This window comes from Dromiciops gliroides, chromosome 1 (genome assembly GCF_019393635.1).
Source record: "Dromiciops gliroides isolate mDroGli1 chromosome 1, mDroGli1.pri, whole genome shotgun sequence".
Classification (NCBI taxonomy): Eukaryota; Metazoa; Chordata; class Mammalia; order Microbiotheria; family Microbiotheriidae; genus Dromiciops; species Dromiciops gliroides.
This window is the reverse complement of record NC_057861.1, coordinates 744,420,232-744,441,322: the sequence shown is the minus strand read 5'-3', so window position 1 is coordinate 744,441,322 and position 21,091 is coordinate 744,420,232. Positions and strand designations below refer to the sequence as shown.

The 21,091-nt window shown below is 41.5% G+C and overlaps 1 protein-coding gene across 1 annotated transcript in view; it reads left to right on the top strand.

Annotated features, from left to right (window-relative positions):
- Positions 1 to 21,091, top strand: part of BMPER (BMP binding endothelial regulator) — a 276,741-nt gene that overhangs the window by 176,752 nt on the left and 78,898 nt on the right. The window contains exon 12 of the mRNA XM_043979720.1: positions 12,319 to 12,648. Coding sequence (XP_043835655.1) covers positions 12,319 to 12,648 — 330 coding nt within the window. The remainder of the gene's footprint in view (positions 1 to 12,318; positions 12,649 to 21,091) is intronic.

Genomic DNA, 21,091 nt, shown 5'->3' with positions numbered 1-21,091 from the left:
CCTTTTTACCAAAAAGTTAGACTTTTACAATTATTGTTTTGGTCTGGGGATGTGTATGGAATGGGAGAGGGGGAGGGCAGGGAGAGGCATCCTGTTTCACCAGGTCGGGTTATATCATTTGCTTTATGTACATTCTGTGGCTTTGAGGGATAAAATGGAGCTGTCCCACTTCTTTACAATGAGGGAAAGAAAGTTTGTCATTTCCCCCTCCCCACGAAGTACAATTAAGCCAGCCAAATGGTAACTATCCCTATAGGAGGTAGTGGAGAAAGAGCACTCCTGATGAGGTTCTAACAGGACTAGATTATCTGAGTGTCTATTATAAGTGTTAATGACATTTGCAGCCGGATAAGCTAAGATAATGGTACCTAGTGAAACCTGACTTCATGAATAATCCAGAAGGGATACATACACACACACATACACACACACACACACACACACACACACACACACACACACACATATATATATATATATATATATATTTTTTTTTTCCCTAGCCATGTAAAGTCTGACAGCCATAGTCCCTCATCCTTCTCTGAATTCCCACTGTCTATTTCACTAAGGTATGAAGGACAAAGGCAAAACCCTCTAGATAGGAAATGGATGATTGGTCCATTGGCTTCCATTTTCCTGTATGTGGAGTTTGGGGTTGAATGTGTCCATAAGGTGTCAATATCCTAAGAGAAGGGGGCATCAGTTATACAGCTGTTCCAACTAACCTTCTTTTAGTATAAAAACAACCTCCCTAACACAGCGAATCCTCTTACAAGACATTTGGGCTTTTAGAACTTGGCTTTGATGATCATTTAAAGCTAAAGCTACTGGTTTTCACTTAAGCAGAGTGGTGTTCATTACCTTTATCTAACACTAAACCTCCTCCATCTTCTAATGATTTTGAATGACCCAACTTAGCTCTTCTCAGGAGTGGCAGCTTATGGACCATACATGTGGGCAATGGGCTGAGTTTTATGTGTGACTATATTCCCTGCCCCACTAACAAACCTAGGTATTGCTTTAGGAAATTTTCCACAAAGGACACCCTATAGCAATTTAAATTGACAACTGGCTTAATGTCCTAGAGATTTACCTTGGGGCCATTAAAAGACCTTGCCCAGGATCCTGGAGCTGATTTGTTGGGACCTGAACCAAGGACTTCATGACCTGAAGGCTAGTTCTGTTTCTTTGGTTTGAGAGATAGTTATATGTATTTCTTTTCTATCAGACTGATGCACCCACATGCAGGTCATATAAATATTTGAATAAAGGAGAGAAAATGTCTACTGTATTAATAAACAGTTTTTACTATACAGCACATTTATATATGCTCACATATACATGGCTGAGTGGGATTTGACCCGTGGTTTCTTTTAGAAGATATATATTGAGATCTTTTGTTTTTATATTTCCTCCATTTCACAATATATCCTTAATTTTGCCCCTCCCTGGGAGCTATCCTTTATAATAAAGAAGAAAAAAGGGAGAAAGAAAAAAAAGTTCAGCAAAATTAACCGACATAGAATAAATCTAACATTATGTACAATGTTCCACTGCATGATTCTTCCCCCATATCTGAACAAAAAGTACAGTTGTCTTCTCATATATCTTCTTTGGCACCAAATATGTTGACCTGTGATTTCACTGGTAGAGAGAAACCTCTCTTTACTGATGTGTATGGCACTTTATTTAGTGCTTATACCCATAAGAAAGTTGTTTGAGGACACAGGGAGGTTAGTTGTTTTTGTTCAATTGTTTCAGACATGTCTGACTTCATGACCTCATTTGTGATTTCTTGGCAAAGATACTGGAATGGGTTGTCATTTTCTGCTCCAGTTCATTTTACAGATGAGGAAACTGAGATAAACAGGGTGAAGTGGCTTGCCCAGGGTCATACAGCTAGTAAGTGTTTGAGGTCTGATTTCAACTCAGGAAGATGAGCCTTCCCGATTCCAAGCCCAGAACACACCCAATCACTGCACCATCTAGCTCCCCATACCAAGAAGTTAACTGACTTGCAAATAGATAAATATTTGCTTTCAGGTACATGTAATAACTTAAACTAGGTTAACAAAATGTTGTCTTGCCTAGTTCTGGACATGAATCAATGAATAGATAAGGATTGATTTCAGGAAACTTATCACACAGTGGCTCCATCTTTTATTATTTTTGTGACTTTGGGCAGCCAGTCTCAGGGTCTCAGTGTCCTCAGTAAAATGGAGATTGGACTTGGGTGACTTGTATGAGTCCTTTCAACTTTAAATCTGGAATCTGGTTTCTCTGTTGAAAAGTTTTGGTTTTAACCTTGTATTGGTGAGATTCAGTCATGAATATAACAGCTTCCTGTTTCAGGCATCAAGAAATGAGTCTACCAAGCCAAGAGTCTGAGGGTGTTTCTGGGATATTCCTTCCATTGCTTCTTAGGCAGGTGACTTAGTGGAAGGGTGGACAAGTCAAATGACGGAAGACCTTTATCACAATGAGGGGATCCTATTAAATTAGGACATTGTAATGAATCTTATGTGAGGCAGCATGGAGTAGTAACTAGAGGGAGGCTTTGTAGACTGAAAAGAACTGGGTTCAAGTGCTGCCTCAATCACATTCTAGCTGGGTGATCATCTTAAACATCTCCATGCTCTCAGGCAATTCTTCCAGTCTCTAACTTGCAGATGAGTTAATGATTTGCATTGGCAGAGGGATTTTCCACACTGAAAGCCCCCAACCCAAAGAAAGCACACAGTTGGATCCTTCTTCCTCCCAATTAATGCTGTATTGCATCTCAAACTTGTGTTTAAGGAATGATAGAGGCTATGAATTCTGATACTGAAGGATGTCAGTGATGATCTGGCAAGAAAATTTAAAAATCCAGGCAAATAGCTGGCATAAGAGATAGAGCACTAGATGCAGTCCAGTCACTTAACTTTTGTCTGCCTCAGTTTCCTCATATATAAAATGGGGATAATAATGTCACTCACTTGACAGAGTTCTTGGGAACATCAAATGAGATATTTATAAAGTGGTATATAAACACTAGCTATTATTTCAGTTCCTACCTCCATATGTACAATATCTCAACCAGTCAACATGTATGTTTGTTGCTCTTAGCTGTCATCATCTCAACAGATCATAGAACCATAGATAATAAATGAGATAACATTTTCAAAGTACTTTTACAAATAATATATAATAATCAATGATGGGAATAATGATTTTTATTATTATCATCATTAATAATGGTGATGTAATTATTATCTGGAGTTGGAAGGGATCTTAGAGGTAATCTAGTTCAATCTCCTTATTTTACAAATGAGGAAATTGAGGCCAAGAAATTTGAAATGACGTGCCCAAGGTCATCCAGGGAGTGAGTAGTAGAGCAGGTTTGAAACTGTGGTCATGAGATGTCAAGTTCAGCATTCCTTCCACTGTGCCAAACCATCTCCCTAAGTTCTCCTTCTGACAGCCTATTGCTGGGTTCAGTCATCTCTTCTCTAATCAAAGCAGTTATTCCAATAATTCTCAATTCACCATCAAGTTCCTACTTTGTACCAGGTGTTGTAATGACTCTTTATATAAAGTGAATTAGGAGTTAGAATTTCTTCACTGTTCAATTGGCTTAGAGTGCCCCCCACAATTATTTTAATCTAACCCAGCTGCATCTCCATTGAATACTTTTCATTGGTGATCAATCAAACCAAATGGAGAAATTTGGTAGGGTTGTCTAGGTTGTGCAAACAAAAGAAACAAGAAATATTGTGTTGTATATTTGACACTTGCTCGTTGTATCTTACAGTGCTCATGATGAGCACAGATCACACAGACATCTTCCTTGCTATTTCCTCCTTCACCCTCATCTAACACAAAAAAGGGACCCTTCTCTTTGCCAAGGCAGACCTTTTCTTTATGTACCATTGATCCCAAGTCATCCTATTTTCTTCCTTTTCCAGAAGATTTCTCTTTTATTATCCCCCCTCACTATTTTTTTTTTACCATTTCTTTTTTTTTTTTTTTTAGCGAGGCAATTGGGGTTAAGTGACTTGCCCAGGGTCACACAGCTAGTAAGTGTTAAGTGTCTGAGGCCAGATTTGAACTCAGGTACTCCTGACTCCAGGGCCGGTGCTCTATCCACTTCGCCATCTAGCTGCCCCTTTTTTTTTTGTTTGTTTGTTTTTGTTTTTTTTAGCGAACCATTTCTTTTTCTACTGGCTTCTTCCATACTGCCTACAGACATGTCCATGTCTTCTCCATCCTTCAAAAACCTTCACTTGATCCACCCTTCTCTGCTAACTCCCATCCTATATCTCTCTTCCCTTTTATGACTGAACTCTTTGGGAAAGCCATGAGTGCTTCCACTCCCTCTCCTCTCACTCTTCCAAAAATTCTGCCCATTGATTTCCAACCTCATCATTCCCCTGAAGCTGCTCCCTCTGAAGTTACTAATGATCTCCTAATTGCAAAATCTAAAACCTCTTTTCAGTCCTCATACTTCTTCACCTCTCTCCAGTCTTTCACATCGTGGATGACCCTCTTCTGCTGGATACCTTCTCCTCTCTAGGTTTTTGTGACCCTTCTCTCTCCTGGTTTTCTTCCTACCCACATCACCACTCCTCAGTTTCCTTTGCTGGATCTTCATCCAGGTCATTCCTGCTAGCTATGGGGAGAGGTGGGGCTAGAGCTCTGCCTGGATCCTTTGCTCTTCTCCCTCTATACTATCTCACATGGTGATCTAAACAGCTCCCACAGATTCAGTTATCTCACATTTATTTATCCTACCCTAATCTTTCTGCTGATCTCCACCCTCACATCAGCAACAGGATATCTTGAACTGGATATCTCACAGACATCACAAAAATATTATGTCCAGAACTGAACTCATTTTTCTTTTCTTTCCTCAGAAACTCGCTCTCTTCTGAATTTCCTTGTTAATGTCAAGGGCAACAACATCCTTCCTGTCACCCAGGTCCATGTCCTTGGGGTCATCCTAACTCACCTCACATAGCTCAGGTCACTTAACCCTGGCTAGGTGTGTTTCCTCACCTATAAAATCAGGGGAACAAATGACCTTTAATTTAGCTTCCAACTCTAAGACTATGATATCGAATCCAACTCCTTCCCTTATTTAAAAAAAATGGATTCAGTAAATGTTTAGCACATATCAAGCAGTATGTGAGTGGTAGGAATACAATTTTTAAAAAAAGAAAAGAAAAAAGGTGAACACCATTGTCTCCAAGAGGAATCTAGCCGACTTTGCTGTGAGTTGGTGAGAAGGTTAGATTGAAGGAGAAGGACCTGGAGGTAGAGTCAGATGGCCAACAAGCCCCTCATTTTATGGGACCTGGGATTTGAACTCAAAAACACTGACCCCAGGCTCAGTGCTTTCCTGCTACTTGTTCCTATTCCACTCTCATTCAGGGTTAGTTTTGGCGGCATTCTATGGAGCCCCATGGTGGGAGCATGTTGTTTTCTCTAATTAAACAGTGGGTATAGGAGTGGGAAATAGAATTGTTTTATTTATCATGGTGTGAGTACACTTTGAAGCAGGGTCTTCTGGGGCAGATTTGTAGAATAATCTTGAATGATGTAGGTTCCACAAATATTCAGTGTGATATGGAGATAACTTATTTCTGAAACCACAATGAGCTGTGTTGAATAAGGCCAATAGAATTGACTTTAAGCCATAAAATCAAGGGAATTTAGAGCTTGAGCTAAGGATCTTTGCTGTACGAGGACTGGGTAGCTACTTTAGTAATACAGGGTTGGGGGTGGGGAGCAGTAATCTAAATCGAATTCACTGTTTTGTCCAATTGGCTGACTGCTAGCCTGTATGCCTTTATTTTTTCAGAGACCTGTTGTCATCAAACAATTCACCAATTGTTTATTTAGCACCTACTGTATGTAAGGTGGGGCAGTGTAGTATAGTGTGTAGGGCCTGGGTGAATAGTCTGGATTCATATTCCACCTCTGATTATGTGACCTCTATAATCCTTAATCTGAACCCCACACAACTTCCTAGGAGCTATCTGCCAAGTCTTAGTGATCTGTATTTCCCCACTCTTCAGAGTCATAGACCTGGGGCTATGATGACCCCAATAACTTACATTCTCCTGGGGGATACCACATTAAAAATTGTTAAGTAATTTGGGGACTTGAGTTAAGGGAAGTGGCACTTTTCTTTGGGAATACAGATTTTTTTTTCAAATGGAGTAAACTATATGAAATGAAAACCACCAGATCCTTAATCTTTATGAAAAACTATGGCTAGGGGCAGCTAGGTGTCACAGTGGAGAGAGCACCGGCCCTGGAGTCAGGAGTACCTGAGTTCAAATCGGGCCTCAGACACTTAACACTTACTAGCTGTGTGACCCTGGGCAAGTCACTTAACTTCAATTGCCTCACTAAAAAACAAACAAACAAACAAAAAAACCAAAAACCAAAAACCAAAAAAACTATGGATAGAAGATTTTAGAAAGTGTTTGATTAGAGAGACGGGTAGAGAAGGGTGTAGGTTTGTTCTGCTTGACCCCCCAGCATAGACCCAGAAGCTATGGGTGGATATTGCAGTGAATCAGTTTAGACTTAATGTAATGGGAAAAAAAAATCTTATTAATTACAATGATCCAAGAGTAGATTGGGCTTCTTTGTCCAGAAGCGGATGTTCCAGAGAGGCTGATTAGGCAAGATGTTGGACAGCTCTTCAACCATGGTAGCTACCTGGATGTGAATGAGCTGCCTTGGGAGGTAGGGTGTTCTTCCTCCCTAGAAGTCTTGAAGTAGAAGCTGGATGACCACTTTTGTGGGTGGGCTATATAAGGAAGGGCATGGTGTTTAGAGATGGGTTGGACTGGATGGCTGCTCAGAGCCTTACCAATTCTGATATTCTGTGTTTCTGTATTTCCTCCAGGCTTTTTTGTTATCATATCACTAAAATTTACTGATTAATATGGCAGTATATTTGAATAAAGACCAAATATATCTTTTTTAAAAAATTAAAATAATTTTATTGTTGTCTTCTCATTTCACATTGGAGTCATTTGGGGAAATATCCTCAATGCCCCCCATTCAACAGTGAATTCTTCCTTGTTAACAAACAAAACCAGCAAAATAAAACCATGGGATACAGTGTATATGACATTCTGCTCTAGTATTTCCCCACCTCCTTACCTTGAAGAAGTAGCTCTGGAGAATAGATCTGATAGATTTAAGAGCTGAAGGACCAACTTTCTCTTTTATTCAAAGACAGTTAATGACAAAAGCCAATTCTTCAACTACTGGAAATTTAGGAAAACCTGGAGTTTTTTACTCTACTCAATCAGTATCTATCTCTTCTTTTAATTCTAGATTTAATCTAATTCAACAGACAGTCATTGCAATAAACCAGTAGTTTGTTGTTACCACATTCCACCAGTTGTTCAAAGGAACATGTAAAAATTACTTCTCACTGACGAACTAGGTGTTTTTGTATCCTGGTTTTAAAACATTTAGCCTGATTTGAACTCTTCATCCTTTAAACCATTCCTAAGTCACTTCAAGTAAGCCTGAAAGAGCCTAGAGTTTAATATGAATACGGATGGCTCGGATATTGGACGTCTGGAACCAGAGTTTGTTTCAGTGAGTGTCCTGAAAAAACAACAACATTGAGAGATGTTATCTTCATTTTCCCCCTAAGTACTTGTATAGTTGTCTGTCTCACTCCTTCCTGTTCCTTCTTTCTGCTCTGTCTCTTTCTCTCCCCTCTCTCCCCTTCCCTTTCCTCATCTTTCTCTCTGTCTCTTTCTCTCTTCCTCCACACACATATATATATTAGATAAGCATTTTTGTACCCCAAACTTTTCTTTTCCAATCATTGTGCTAACTTACATATTCTTTTCTCTCATTACATATAGCAGGCAGATCTCTAGGTGTCATTTAAGCATTTAAATATTTGGGGGTGAGAAGATTGGTTCTTCACAATAATAAAGTGTGATTCAGTTAAACCTGCATTTTACCAAACACTTAATACATGCAAGGAGGGCTACAGAGACAAAACCTAAATCATCCTTGTCTCAGAGTTCACATCCCAATGGCAGAGGAAAACATTTGCTTTTCCTTCTCTACCTAAAATTAGGAAAAGTCCTGGTGATCTTCCTTCCCAAGTCCTAAAGGCAGAACCATAGGAGAAATTGTGAATCCTAATGTCTATTCATAATTATATTTCTGTAAACAATGTCTATGTAGACATTCAGTTTCTTGTCCCTTTTGGCATGGTCTCCATGCATATGATTTTTCCCTTAAGGTCAGTTATTGGAACCATCTTTCATAGAACTTCTCTCAAGTGTTTTTTTAAAACATCTCTATATGGCTCACTTTCCCCTTCCAGTTTTTAAGAACATTTTTCTGCTTCTGGGGGATCTTTACTGCTCTTACCTTTGATTAGCAGCATTAAGCAAGAATGCCAACTGCTACCAGTATAGGCAAAAGTGTGGCTCTAGGGACCGAATGTTTTTTTTTCTATTTGCCAAAATGTTTTATTCCTGTTTTCATGTTAATATCTATTAGTGACATTAACACAAAAGTTTTCTTTCTCTAACTTAGCTTTAATAGTTTTTGAATCAAGACCCTCTTTGCCTCATAAAAGTGTGAGAGTATCATCTTTGTTCTTTTTCCTTTAAAAGGAATACACTTTATTGAAGTTGGTAAATAAGGCAGGCATTTTATGCAACTTATTTATGAAGAAAAATAATACATCACAATAGCTAGTAAACCAATATTTAAGGGTTTGGAGTTTTCATTATTCTCAGGCCTGTGAATATGTTTGTCACATTCCAATTCAGTCCAGGCTAACTGGAGATGTCCATTTGTTTTATTTTGGCGGGGGGATAAAAAGGTGTGTGCAATGAATTATTTAGAAAACATACACACATATATGTATATTCACAGAATAACTTATTTAATGATCTCTGTATCCAGTTATTGCTCAACTAGTTATTTGCTTTGATATATATGTTTGGAAAAAATTTATACTGCTGTCATTTATTCCTATACACCCCACTTTGAACTCTCCTTTGTAACAAAGAGAAAGCTAAGATAACCTACAAAGTTTATGATGCATGCTACATCCATTGTCCTCTAGCTTTCTTCTTAAAGGAGGGATATAAAGTGTGGAGATTTTTCTCAAAAGATAATAATTCTTTTGAAAAAGTTAAGGTTTATTTAGCCTCTTTAATTGATTAAGAACTTCCTTGCCAGTATTTGTTTTCTCTCCACTCCACTCCCCCCCCCCCAAACACACAAGCGCGCCTGCCCTCTGGTTCTACCAAGGCCAGTTGGGACTTGGGAAGTTTGGAAAGGTTCTAGATTTCCTTTCTGTGCTGTTGGAGGTCAGAAATCTTGACTCTCTGAAGTGGGCCCAAACCCTGACAGTATCATAGAGCACTGGGTTTAGTAGTCCAACCCATTGATTGGACTTGGAGTCAGGAAGGTCACAGTTCAAATCCTGACAAAGAAAAAACTTAGTAACTCTAGGACTTTGGGCAAATCACTTAAACTTTCTGTACCTCAGTTTCCTCATTTGTAAATTAAGGAGGTTGGACTTCATGGCCTTTAATGTCTTTTCCAACTCTCTATCTATAGTTTGTTATATTTACTTAGGAGGGGAGGCCAAGAAATGGACAAGAATACAGGGAGCAAACCTGGGAATAAAGTACAGGACAAGTACAAAATTGGGAGAGAAATTCTTATACTATTGATGCCCTTTTAAAATATATTTGATTGGGGGCAGCTAGGTGGCACAGTGGATAAAGCACCGGCCCTGGATTCAGGAGGACGTGAGTTCAAATCAGGCCTCAGACACTTGACATTTACCAGCTGTGTGGCCCTGGGCAAGTGACTTAACTCTCATTGCCCCACAAAAATAAAATAAAATGTATTTTATTATTTCAAATAAAATATATGTTATTATTTCTTTCTGAAATCATATATATTACAGTTTTTTAAATAAAAACTATTGATAGATTTAAACTAACCAAAATACCTCAGGCTACTCCATCACAGGCTCATAGATTTGGTATTGGAAGGGACCTTGGACACCATCTAGTCAAACACCTCATTTTCAGATGGGTAAACTGAGGCCTAGGGAAGTGAAGGAACTTGTTGAATGTCACATCTAAGATCATAACTCTAGTGTTTGAAGGAGCCATGGAGTCTAAAGCTTCCTCGTTTTACAGACTGGGAAACTGAGGCCCAGAGAGATTCAGTGACTTCCTTGATATCATTCAGCTGAACTCACCAATCCAAAGTTGAACCCTTTCAAACCCAAATCCAGTTTCCTTTCTACCACGCGTCCTTCCTCCTCTCTTTTCTTCTTCAAAAGCTCATTCCAAAAGTGACATCTTTACAAAGAAAACAGATTGCGGATCAGATTTTAACTTCTCAAATCCCAAATGTGTGTGTGAATATATACACGCATATCTTGCTGTATTCGAGCAAGTTGACATATGGTGTGATCCGATGCGATACAACATAAGACAGCATCTCTTTATCCAACACATTGGAAATTAAAAGCAAACATTTCCTTTCTATCTAGCCCCAGCTTTGGCTAGGGTGGCAGGTCTCCAAAGGGCGTCTTCCCCACATCTTGACTCTTAGGTAAAGAAAAGAAGACAAGCCCAATATGTCTGTGGACAGCTCCCTTTGATTCTCCACTTTTGCTAGTACAGAAAATAAATAGTTCTTTTGCTTGAGGAGCTCAGTCCTTGTCCTTGTTTGGGCTAAACCTTATCTGTGATTTCCTCATTAGTCATCCTTGCTGCCTAGAAAGCAAAGATAAAAGACAGCAGGAGGGAGATAAAGTTTAAGAAATGACAGCTGGCTCCGTTTCTGAACTGTAATAATTCTCCACATTTGTTTGGGGCTTCATGTGTCAGAAAGCACTGACCTCATGCTGACTCTGTGAGGTCCCTTGTGTGAGTAATACCTATGTTTTACAGATGGGAATGGAGGGTCCTGTTACAGGATCACAGACTTAGAACTAGGAGACACCCTCCGAAGCACTGAAGCAGCCTCCTCGTCTCAGTGAGCTGGAGGGAATGAGTGCAGAAATTGGCCAGATGTCCAACATAGAGAACTTCACTTAGGATTGTAAAGCTGAAAGGGCCCTTAGACATCATCTAGGCCAGCCCCCTCATATTTCAGAGGAGGAAACTCAGACCCAGATAGGTAACGTTACTTGCCCCAGCTCACACCAGTAATAGTCGGAGGCAAGATCTCAAGCCATGTTGAATCACACTACCCCTCTGAGGCCTCCCTCTTGAGTTTTGTTAGGCTGACCAGCCTCTCCCAGGTCAGAACCACCGACCATGAACCTATCACTTTTACTGCTACACATTGTGTGACTGAACCAGGGCTGGTTTCCAATGGCAGCCAAAAATTCCTTAAATTTCTGAAAGGTCCAGGCTTGCCTTGATTTCAATTTAGATTTTTACCACATCAAGAGAGGGGAAGTGGGCTCAGTTTTCTAGAAAAGAGGTCTGGGTGTTTGGAAAAGAGTAGCCTTCTCAGTGTTTTGCTTTTTGCCCGGAGAGAAACTTGTTAGGTCATGGATAGGGGAGTCTTTAAAAGACATAGGAAGCAGCTTAGAGAAAACCTCAGGAAACCCCCCCTGATTTTTGTACTGTTACAAAAGGATCACTCATATATCATTCATGTAATTCCTACCTGAGAGCCCCAATCCTTCTATTGTGAACATGCCCAAATTAGCTGAGTGGCCCTCCCCTCGAGCCATTCATTTCTTCTTCTTTTTTTCCCCCTTCTTTTTGTTGTCTTGCCTAGTTGTGTCTGTTGGCTTAGGAAGCCAGATAGATGGGTCAGTTCTGTTGATAAACAGATCCTACTTCAGTGTCTACATCTCCTGTATTAAGAGAGTCAGAGTATAGGAAGTATATAAACAAGAGAGGATATCGGGAAACACATCAAAAATATCAGTCAACCAAAAAAGACCACACACACACACACACACACACTCACAACTAAACGGTCTCCATGGTGACATCTGGCTCTTAAGCTATGACTGATTCTAATTCACCTCACGTTTTTGGTGGCCTCAGTTTCCTCATTTGTAAACTCAGAAGATTGAACCAGATCGTTCCCCAGGTCTCTTTCAACTCCAAAGCCCTGTTAATAAGACCATGATCTTTTTCTTTTGAGTTAAAAAAACCTGTCAGAGGCTGTCAGCTTCTCAACAAGCAGCCCCCCCCCAATTTTTATTACTATGATCTCTGAGGTTACTTTCAAACAAAAATACTTCAATTAGTTTTTCTCCTGCTTTTGTTTCTCACTCACCTGCAGAGCCTGGCGTTTGCACTGTATTTGGAGACCCCCACTACAACACTTTTGACGGACGGACATTTAACTTTCAGGGAACATGTCAGTACATTTTGACAAAAGACTGCTCCTCCTCTGCCTCACCCTTCCAGGTGCTGGTGAAGAACGATGCCCGGCGGACCCGGTCCTTCTCTTGGACCAAGGCTGTGGACCTTCTGATTGGCGGTGGCACAGTCAGCCTCCAGCAGCATCTCACTGTCAAGTGGAATGGTACCCGCATAGCCCTGCCCTGTGAGACTCCTCACTTCCATATTGATCTGGATGGCTACCTTCTGAAAGTGACGACCAAAGCAGGTGGGGCTTCCAAGCCTAGAGCCTTCCCAGGGCCCAGGGCCCCCCTCTGGTCTGCCCCACCTTACCCCACTGTTTGTAGCATCAGCCCTTGGCTAGGAAGCTGTGCACGATGGCCTTTCTGTTCCCTGGGTGAGCCCCAACATGAGGCTTGTCCAAACACGGCTGTTGCAGCATTCCCACCACAGAGAAGGGGCGAGTGGGAGAAGGCAGCTGGATCACCAAGGAATTCTGTATTCTGAGGAGTAAGCTTGGCGACCGACGGCCAATCATGCCAGTTTTCTGCTCCGTGGACCCCCAGGGAATTCATACGTGTTAAGTCCCCTTGTGAAAATAGCAAGTGTGTCCTCCCCGGTTCCTCTCGCTTTTTGTCCTGATGCTGTTTTTAGGCTATTAGGGATGTCCGGCTTGGAATTGTCAGACGCTCTTCCAACTTTTGATGTGTGTTTTGACATCTGTGGAAAGGAATGCTCTCTTGAGAGCTCCTCTCTGGAAAGGCTAAGACAACCCCACAGTTGAGCCGTCTCTCATTAACCCCTTGTAGCATAGCAGCAGGCCCAGATTCCCCAGGACCATGGTGTGCCCTTAGGTGGGCATTCTCCTTGAGAACTGGCATGCATGGTCAGAGAGGTTGCTACCAGTGTGTGGAAAGAATGTGGGGAAACTGGTGTGTGTGTGTGTGTGTGTGTGTGTGTGTGTGTGTGTGTGTGTGTGTGAGAGAGAGAGACAGAGAGAGAGACAGAGAGAGACAGAGAGACAGAGAGACACACAGAGACAGAGAGACAGACGGAGACAGAGAGACAGAAAGAGATACAGAGACAGACAGACAGACAGAGGGAGACAGAGATGGAGATGAAAGGAGGGAGAGAGAGACAGAGAGACAGAGACAGGCAGACAGAGGGAGACAGAGAGAGACAGAGAAACCGAGCTTTAGAGAGAGAAAGCAGCAGTAACAATGCTTCCTGCATGTGGAGACTCTCCTTTGATTTGTGACCATGGGCCCTGTTTACTGCCTTGGTTCTTCTTTTGCTTTATCTGCGGTGAACAGCTTTTACCCCGTGAGCTCCCACTCCCCTTAGACTTCTGGAGGGTGACTCTCCCTGCACCGTTGTTCTTTCTCAACGTTTCATCTAATGGAGCCTATGATTTTTGCCCCCTGTGGGCAAGTCCATTCATTGAACACCAAACTTTTCATAGCAGGCACATTTGCTAAGTAGTCAGCCTGGGGTGACAGAGTGCTGGGCTTAGAGTCTGGAAGACCTAGGTACCAATACCACCTCTGACCCATAACCGCCTGGGTGTCCTTGGGCAAGTCACTTATCTAACCCCAGAACCTCAGGGAACTCCCTAAAACCTGTCTCCTAAGTTCCAGTTAGGTCATAATCTGTGCTGGTAGAGTAAGTTCCTGCACCATTAAGAGCAGAGCTTCTTGGTGCATTTGTGTATTATTGGCTAGTTTCTTCAAACAGAGAAATTCTTTCCCAGGGAACAAAGGAACTCCTTTGAAAAGCATCCTCCCTCCTTTTGCCTCTGAACTAGAACCCAATGTTCTCCTGCAGTCAGTATCCATCAAGCTTCCAAAAAGAACAGTTCTTTGGGTCATTTTGGGGGACAGGTTATATTTGGTACCTTCTACATGGTGGCCATTAAGTGCACAGTAACTGTCCTCTTTATGTTTATCTCTATATCTGTATCATCTAGAGCTATACCACATCTGCAAACATACATACATACATGTGCATATGCACACACATGAGGTCAGATGCATGTGTGTGTTTATATATCATGATGACTTTTGCAGGATAAATAACACTGAGCCTCATTCTTTGCAGATATATATTATTTCAAGGAAGTAAGCTCAAAATTGTAGAAATTATTTTCAGCAAAAGTTATCCTCTCCTTTGATGGACAAAATGGTGCCCTGGCTGGCTCCGGTGAGTGTCTGGTCTTGTAGGTTCTACACACATTTATTTTTGCTTTCCCACATAACTGAAGAAGCGGGAAATGTTGACTGCAGCCAAACCCTGGCAGTGGAGCTCTGGTGAGGGGTTGCTCTCAGCAAACCTCTCTCTTCTTTCTGGGCCTTGGGTGGGAAATATGTTAATGGTTCGAATTCAGGGCCAAAGGTTTGTTTTGCTAAACTGATTTGAGCCCATGGAATACCAGTGTGGATAAACAAGGGGAAGAAATGGAGACATTTATTATGATCCTGTGTCAGTCCCATTGAGACCAAGAGGCCTTTGGTTTAGAAGGAGGAGAATGTTGAGTAAGAATTTGGGGGAACCCTCTCTAAAAGCGAGGAGGCACATTTCAGCTTGTAAGTGATCTCTGGCTAGAGGCAAGAAGTTATGTGGAGTCTCTGCTTCTGTATTTTCAGGAGAAGAAAGGACAGAAAAATTTCAGCTCCTGTTTGGGTCTGAAAGAGATATGCAATTCTAACAAATGCAGGTCTCAGGAAGATCAGAGAATTAGGGACCTTGGGGAGTGATCAAGTCCAAACACTTTCTTTTTATAGCTGAGGGAGCTGAGGCTGAGAAAGGGAAAGTGACTTGCTTGAGGGAACAAACAGGGATTAGGTAGCAGAGAGGTGAGTTTTGAAAGCCAAGCCTGCAACTCCAAACCCAGCCAGCCCTTCTTAAAATAAGCCACCAAAGCTTGTTTCTCTGGAGGAGCCCAAACATTAGGGTGCATCCAAGAGGACCATGGCTATGAAGGACTCAACAACAGCTCTCTCTTGGCACAAACTGAGCATGATGCATTTGAATGCTGTTATTAGTTATTAATTCACTCGGTCTCAGAACAAAAGGATCCTAAAGGATCTAGGATGCTCTGGTCTGCTCAGAGCTCGCTGGCAAAGAAAGGCTGATGGAATGAATGCACTCCAGGAGATGAACTCAGTCTGTAAAATGAGCAAGAGGAATTGGCTGCTATCAAAACAGAAATCGATCACGATCCCCCTGAGAAGATAAGCAAAGTGAGAGACGTTCCTGGGCTCGAACTCAGGCCTTTATTTTCTTCTTCAATTGCCCTTAACAGAATGCCAATAATTTACGGACAGCTCCTAATAATACCCAGCTGAATAATTTCCTGAAGAGAGAAACACAGGAGGTTTTCAACTTCCTGGGGAAAAAATGTAGTCTACTGGACCTTAAACCGTGCTTTGGGATTATCCTCTGAATGAAAAATATTCCATTTCCAAACAATGGTGTTCTTTACCCTGACTGAGCCAAGCCCCTCAGCTTTACCCTCTACAGATGTTTTCATCACCTATTGTTGGCTTAGAATGCCATAGTGTTTCTCTTGGGCCCCGTGGGTTTTTCATTTCTTAGCCAGAGGTTGATTATTGTCCGAGATGAGAGAGCAATTATTGCAAAATAACAGCTGAAATGGACCTTGCAGCTGGGAGCGGAGGAGGCATGGGGGAAGAATTCCTGTGCCTGCTGCCTCAGTGGCTTGTGGACTTACCCCTTCATTGTGGGCTTTAGGTAGGAGGACAGTGGTCTCTGAGCATGGCTGGCACCCAACTGGACCAGTGCACTCAATAGCCCACAATGGCAAAAGTCTTAGGGAGGGGGGAGCAAAACCAGCCCACTCCCAGCCTCCCACCCTCGCAGGTCTTAGCATTTTTACATAATGTGCCCCTTTCGACATCTGTTTTGCACCCCCTCGCAAGTTGTATCCAGAAGAACTAACTTTTGCTAAGAAGTCCGGATTTGCATCTACTGTCTCCATACCTTTGTCCAGACTGCTTCCATATGTTTCAAATGTGCTTCCTCTTCATCTTTGCCTCTTAGAAGTCCTTGGGGGCTCACCTCAGGTGCCACCTCTTAGAGGAGGTCTTTCCCAAGCCCCCTAGCTATTAGTGGTCTCCTTCCCTCCTCAAATTATATTTACTTATCTCTAAACCCCCCCAGGAGAATGGAATGTTCTTTTTAAAATTTTTATTTAATTTTAATTTTTTCCCAATTACATGTAAAGATATTTTTTGGAGTTCCAAATTTTTCTCCCACTTTCCCTTTCCACTTCCCTCCCCCCCTCCTGAGACCAGCAAGTATTTGATATAGGTTATAGAATGTAATGCTCTTGATGTCTGGGGCTAGTTTTATTATTGTTGTTTTGTTTAGATTTTGTGGTTCTGTCACAAAGGAGCTCCTTAATAATTGTTTGTAAAGTTGAATTGAATTGGTTGGGTTTGGAATACAGCTTTTCCTAGAGACCTATACCTGTTAAATCCAGAAAATGTATCCAGCACTTTGGTGCAAAATCCTGAAGAAACCCATCTCTCAAGAAACTCCAAGGAAGTAGCTATGAATTAAAAAAAAAAAAACAGACAGATAAACAAACCCAACAATTATTTCTGACTTGTAACACTTACCTCAGGTCAACTTTTAACAACCTCCTTCAGGTTGAATCTTCCCTTAGGACAAAATTGAGTAATTAAATACAAGGATCCAAGGCAGAGATTGTGTCTAACCCTATCCTGTCCCGGTAGGCCCTTACCTTTCTGCTGGGAGGGTGATGGTATGCTTTATTATTCATCATTTCAATCATTCAATAAGCATGCATTAAATATTCCACCCCCATACCACACACCAGGCCCTGTGCCAGGCAGTGGGGGTGCTCTGACAAAGCAAAGAGCAGCCCTTGTCCTCAAAGAGCTTATATTCTTTGTTTTGTGGGGCAATGAGGGTTAAGTGACTTGCCCAGAGTCACACAGCTAGTAAGTGTCAAGTGTCTGAGGCCAGATTTGAATTCAGGTCCTCTTGAATCCAGGCCTGTTGCTTTATCCACTGTGCCACCTAGATGCCCCTGAGTTTATATTCTTATATTGGAGATGGAATGGCATTCTCTCTGTCTCATATGTGAGACCTTTGAGTTTCTAAGATTTAAAAAACAAAAACAAACAAACAAACAAACAACAACAAACCACCTACCATTCCTTTAAGAAATGATAGCGGGGCAGCTAGGTGGTGCAGTGGATAGAGCACCAGCCCTGGATTCAGGAGGACCTGAGTTCAAATCTGGCCTCAGACACTTAATACTTACTAGCTGTGTGACCCTGGGCAAGTCACTTAACCCCAATTGCCTCACTAAAAAAAAAGAAAAGAGAAGAAAAGAAAGAAATGATAGCAACACAGGAAATAAAACCAGAATAATAACAGTACCCACCTAAAATTGAAGACCAGGATTGTAAGCGCCGTAGAATAAGTAGGTGGATAACAGTAAGGTAAAGTGTTCACTGGTGGAGAGAGGAAATTGGAAGACCTTGGAATGCAAGAAAAGGAATGTGGCCACTCTTCACAGCTGCAGATGGAACACACGCTTCAGTTTTAAACTTCACCATCTGCCAGTTACTTCAGTCCAAAGTCTAGGATGGAGACTGGGGGAACTCGTCCCAGCTGCAAAGAGAACCGCCAGCCCATAAACCCCCACGGGGCTTCCAAAATGCTTCGTTGAGGAGGATGACCATTCAAGACATCATTCTGAAGGGTTATTTCCTTAGTTACAGCTCATTAGCTTCTCGCCTTGGAGTATTATAATCACCTTTCCATGAGTGTTCTCTAAAGGAAGATATGACACCATGAAATGAGCAGGGAAAGTTGAAATGGAAAGGTCACAAATGTAGGGAAGAGAAGCACTGATAAAATAGGTAGCCAACTTGAACTGAGCCTTCTGTAGGCGAAAAGGTTATGGAGGCAAAAATGAAGGGATGGCTTGACCTTTTCTGTATTATCTCCCTTTATCCTTTCCCACTCCTCATTCTGCATTGTGTTCTGTTGTTTGGTGAAAAGAAACAGCCACAGCTTTCACATATCAAATATAATGACCTTCAAAGAATAGGATGTGTCTTTCCAGGTGTGAAAAATGTCTAGCTCAAGAGTCACCTCCTAAAATTAGACCTTGCTTGATTCTTCCAGTTAATCATGGCTACCCAAGAACCACAACTACTTTGCCTATATTCATTATTGACTTCTTTATTTGTATGTTTATTGTTTCCTTAGAATAGAAAGTGAACTTTTTGAGGGCTGGGACTTCATGTTTTTTTGTTGTTGTTATTTGGTTTGTTTTGTTTGTTTGTTTGTTTTGATAGCTCCAGTGCTTGGCACATTGCACATGCTTATGAAATGCTACTTGAATTGAATTGAATTGACTAGGAAAGGCTGGCTGACCTTTGGAAGAGCTTTCAAGAGGAACAGCAGAACACAGAGTATCTAATAGAAGAATTGGCCTTGGGGTCTTTTTTTGTCTCATTCTGTTCAGATGCCAGGAGACCATCATTGGGAAGGTTTCTCCCATACTATGTTTTGGCTTACTGCCATCTGCCTCTCTGTCAGTCAGATTTTCTTCACGATAATAATCTCTGTGTCTCAAGAAACCATGGAATATTTCTTACTTTTCTTCCAGTCTAAATAACTATGAGTCAACATGGTGGAGTGATTAGAAGTCTGGTCTTGGAGTCAAGAAAATCTGAGTTTAAATCCTACCTCTGAAACAGACTAACTCCAGGACCACAGAGCAAGGAATCGAACTATTCAGTGTTCCAGGCAACTCCGAGATTTTATGTGATAGAGGAAGTTGAATAGTTGATCTGCATGGTGAAGGGATTTTCCATACTAGGAGATTTCCTATCCCAACGAATTCCTAGATCTGGAAGGCTCTTCCCTCCAAACAAAACAAATGTTTTATCAGATGGTTGTAAAGTAACCTTCTTTATATAATCCATATAGTCTACATTATGCATTATCTTCTATGCCTAGAACCGTGTGTGAATGAATCCATCCTCATTGCCTCAGCTCTGTATTAACTAGCCCCCACTTCCCCATACCATGCTTTATCTTTATACCATACATTCATTCTCCAGGACATCAGGTCCTTGCCTGAACAGGCATCTTGCCATCTGCCCTGCAGCTGCTCATGTAACACTGTTCTATTTCTGGCCTCTCTCTCCCCTACCATCTTGCTTAGGGAAAAAGAATTAAAACTAATATTACTGGGAAGATCACGACAACCCCATGACTTTATTTGCAATCCTTGCAATTACCTAAATCGGGGCTTCTTTACTGTTTTGGGTATTATGGGCAGTCCATTAAAATCTTTGAATGGATCCTCAGAAAATAACATTTTAAATGCATAAAATAAAATACACAGGATTACAAGGAAAATCAGTTATGTTGAAATACAGATATCAAAATAAATTGTTTAGGGGAAGCTAGGTGGTGCAGTGGATAATGCACTGGCCTTGGATTCAGGAGGACCTGAGTTCAAATCCAGCCTCAGCTACTTGACACTATCTGTGTGACCCTGGGCAAGTCACTTAACCCTCATTGCCCCTAAAAAAAATTGTTTAGTTTTAGTTTTTTTTTTTTTTTAATCATGGATTCCAGGCTAAGAACCCCTGGCCAAGACTTCTTTCCCTGGTCTCAGCTCCTCAAATAGATGTTCTATTTCCTAGCAGAATGTAAGCTCTTTGCAGGCAGAAACTTTTACTTCTCTAATCTAGTATAGTGCCTGACTCATGGGAGGTGTTTAGTAATGCTCCTGTATTGATTGATTGAATGCCCAGCTAGTGCAGTGCTCTGGCCTTCTTCCCTGCCTAAATGCCTCCCAGACAAACTCTCCTGTGGATTTCCTGATTTTGTGAACAGGATTTCTCCGCCACCTTTCCTGAAGTCCTTACCCTGTCTTCTTCACCATGTGTGTTGGCTGGAGAATCTCTCCCTTCCTTGGGCATCTTTTCATGGGATCTCTGCATTTGTTTTACAGAAACTCAGTTCAACAGCCACAGGCTTTCCTCCCAGACTGCTCTCTTTGACAGGTGTCTCTACTTTCCTTCCCTTTGATGTGGCAGTGGAGTGTCCTAACTGTATCTCAGTGATGCTTGGCACTCATTCTCTCCTTTTGGACGACATCCAATTTAAGGAGTATGGCTTTTGGAATCTTACCGTGGGGGAGTTCTTATTGATCTTGTTTCTTTGTGATGTAACCATATGTCTGCTCCAGGGCCATTTGATATCCAGGGAGGACTTGTCCTCTGTTTTCAGGCCTATCTTTTTTGTCTTCCCTCCTGAAGATGAACCATTTGTGATGAGTGGCCAAGATTCTGATCTTTCATGGAAACAGACTTTAAACCTTTCAAGAAGGGACCCATGATATTCTTTTCAGTGGTCCCATTGTGTTCTCTAATTATGACAGAATGAAAGACTTCTCTTTCATTTCATAGGAGCCTAACTGGGGGTGGAAGGCAAGGGGGGCAAAGATTCAAAAGCACATGGAGAACAAATATTCCATGTACTATTCTTCCTATCACTTTTCTGCCCATAAGCACATGCTAAAAGACTCTCATTCTCCTTTATGAGAGGGCCTACTCGGAAGACTAAGGGTATGTGTACTTAAGGCTCAAAGCAGAGATTTATGTTCTATTTAGAGTGGTTTAATCGACAGAGAC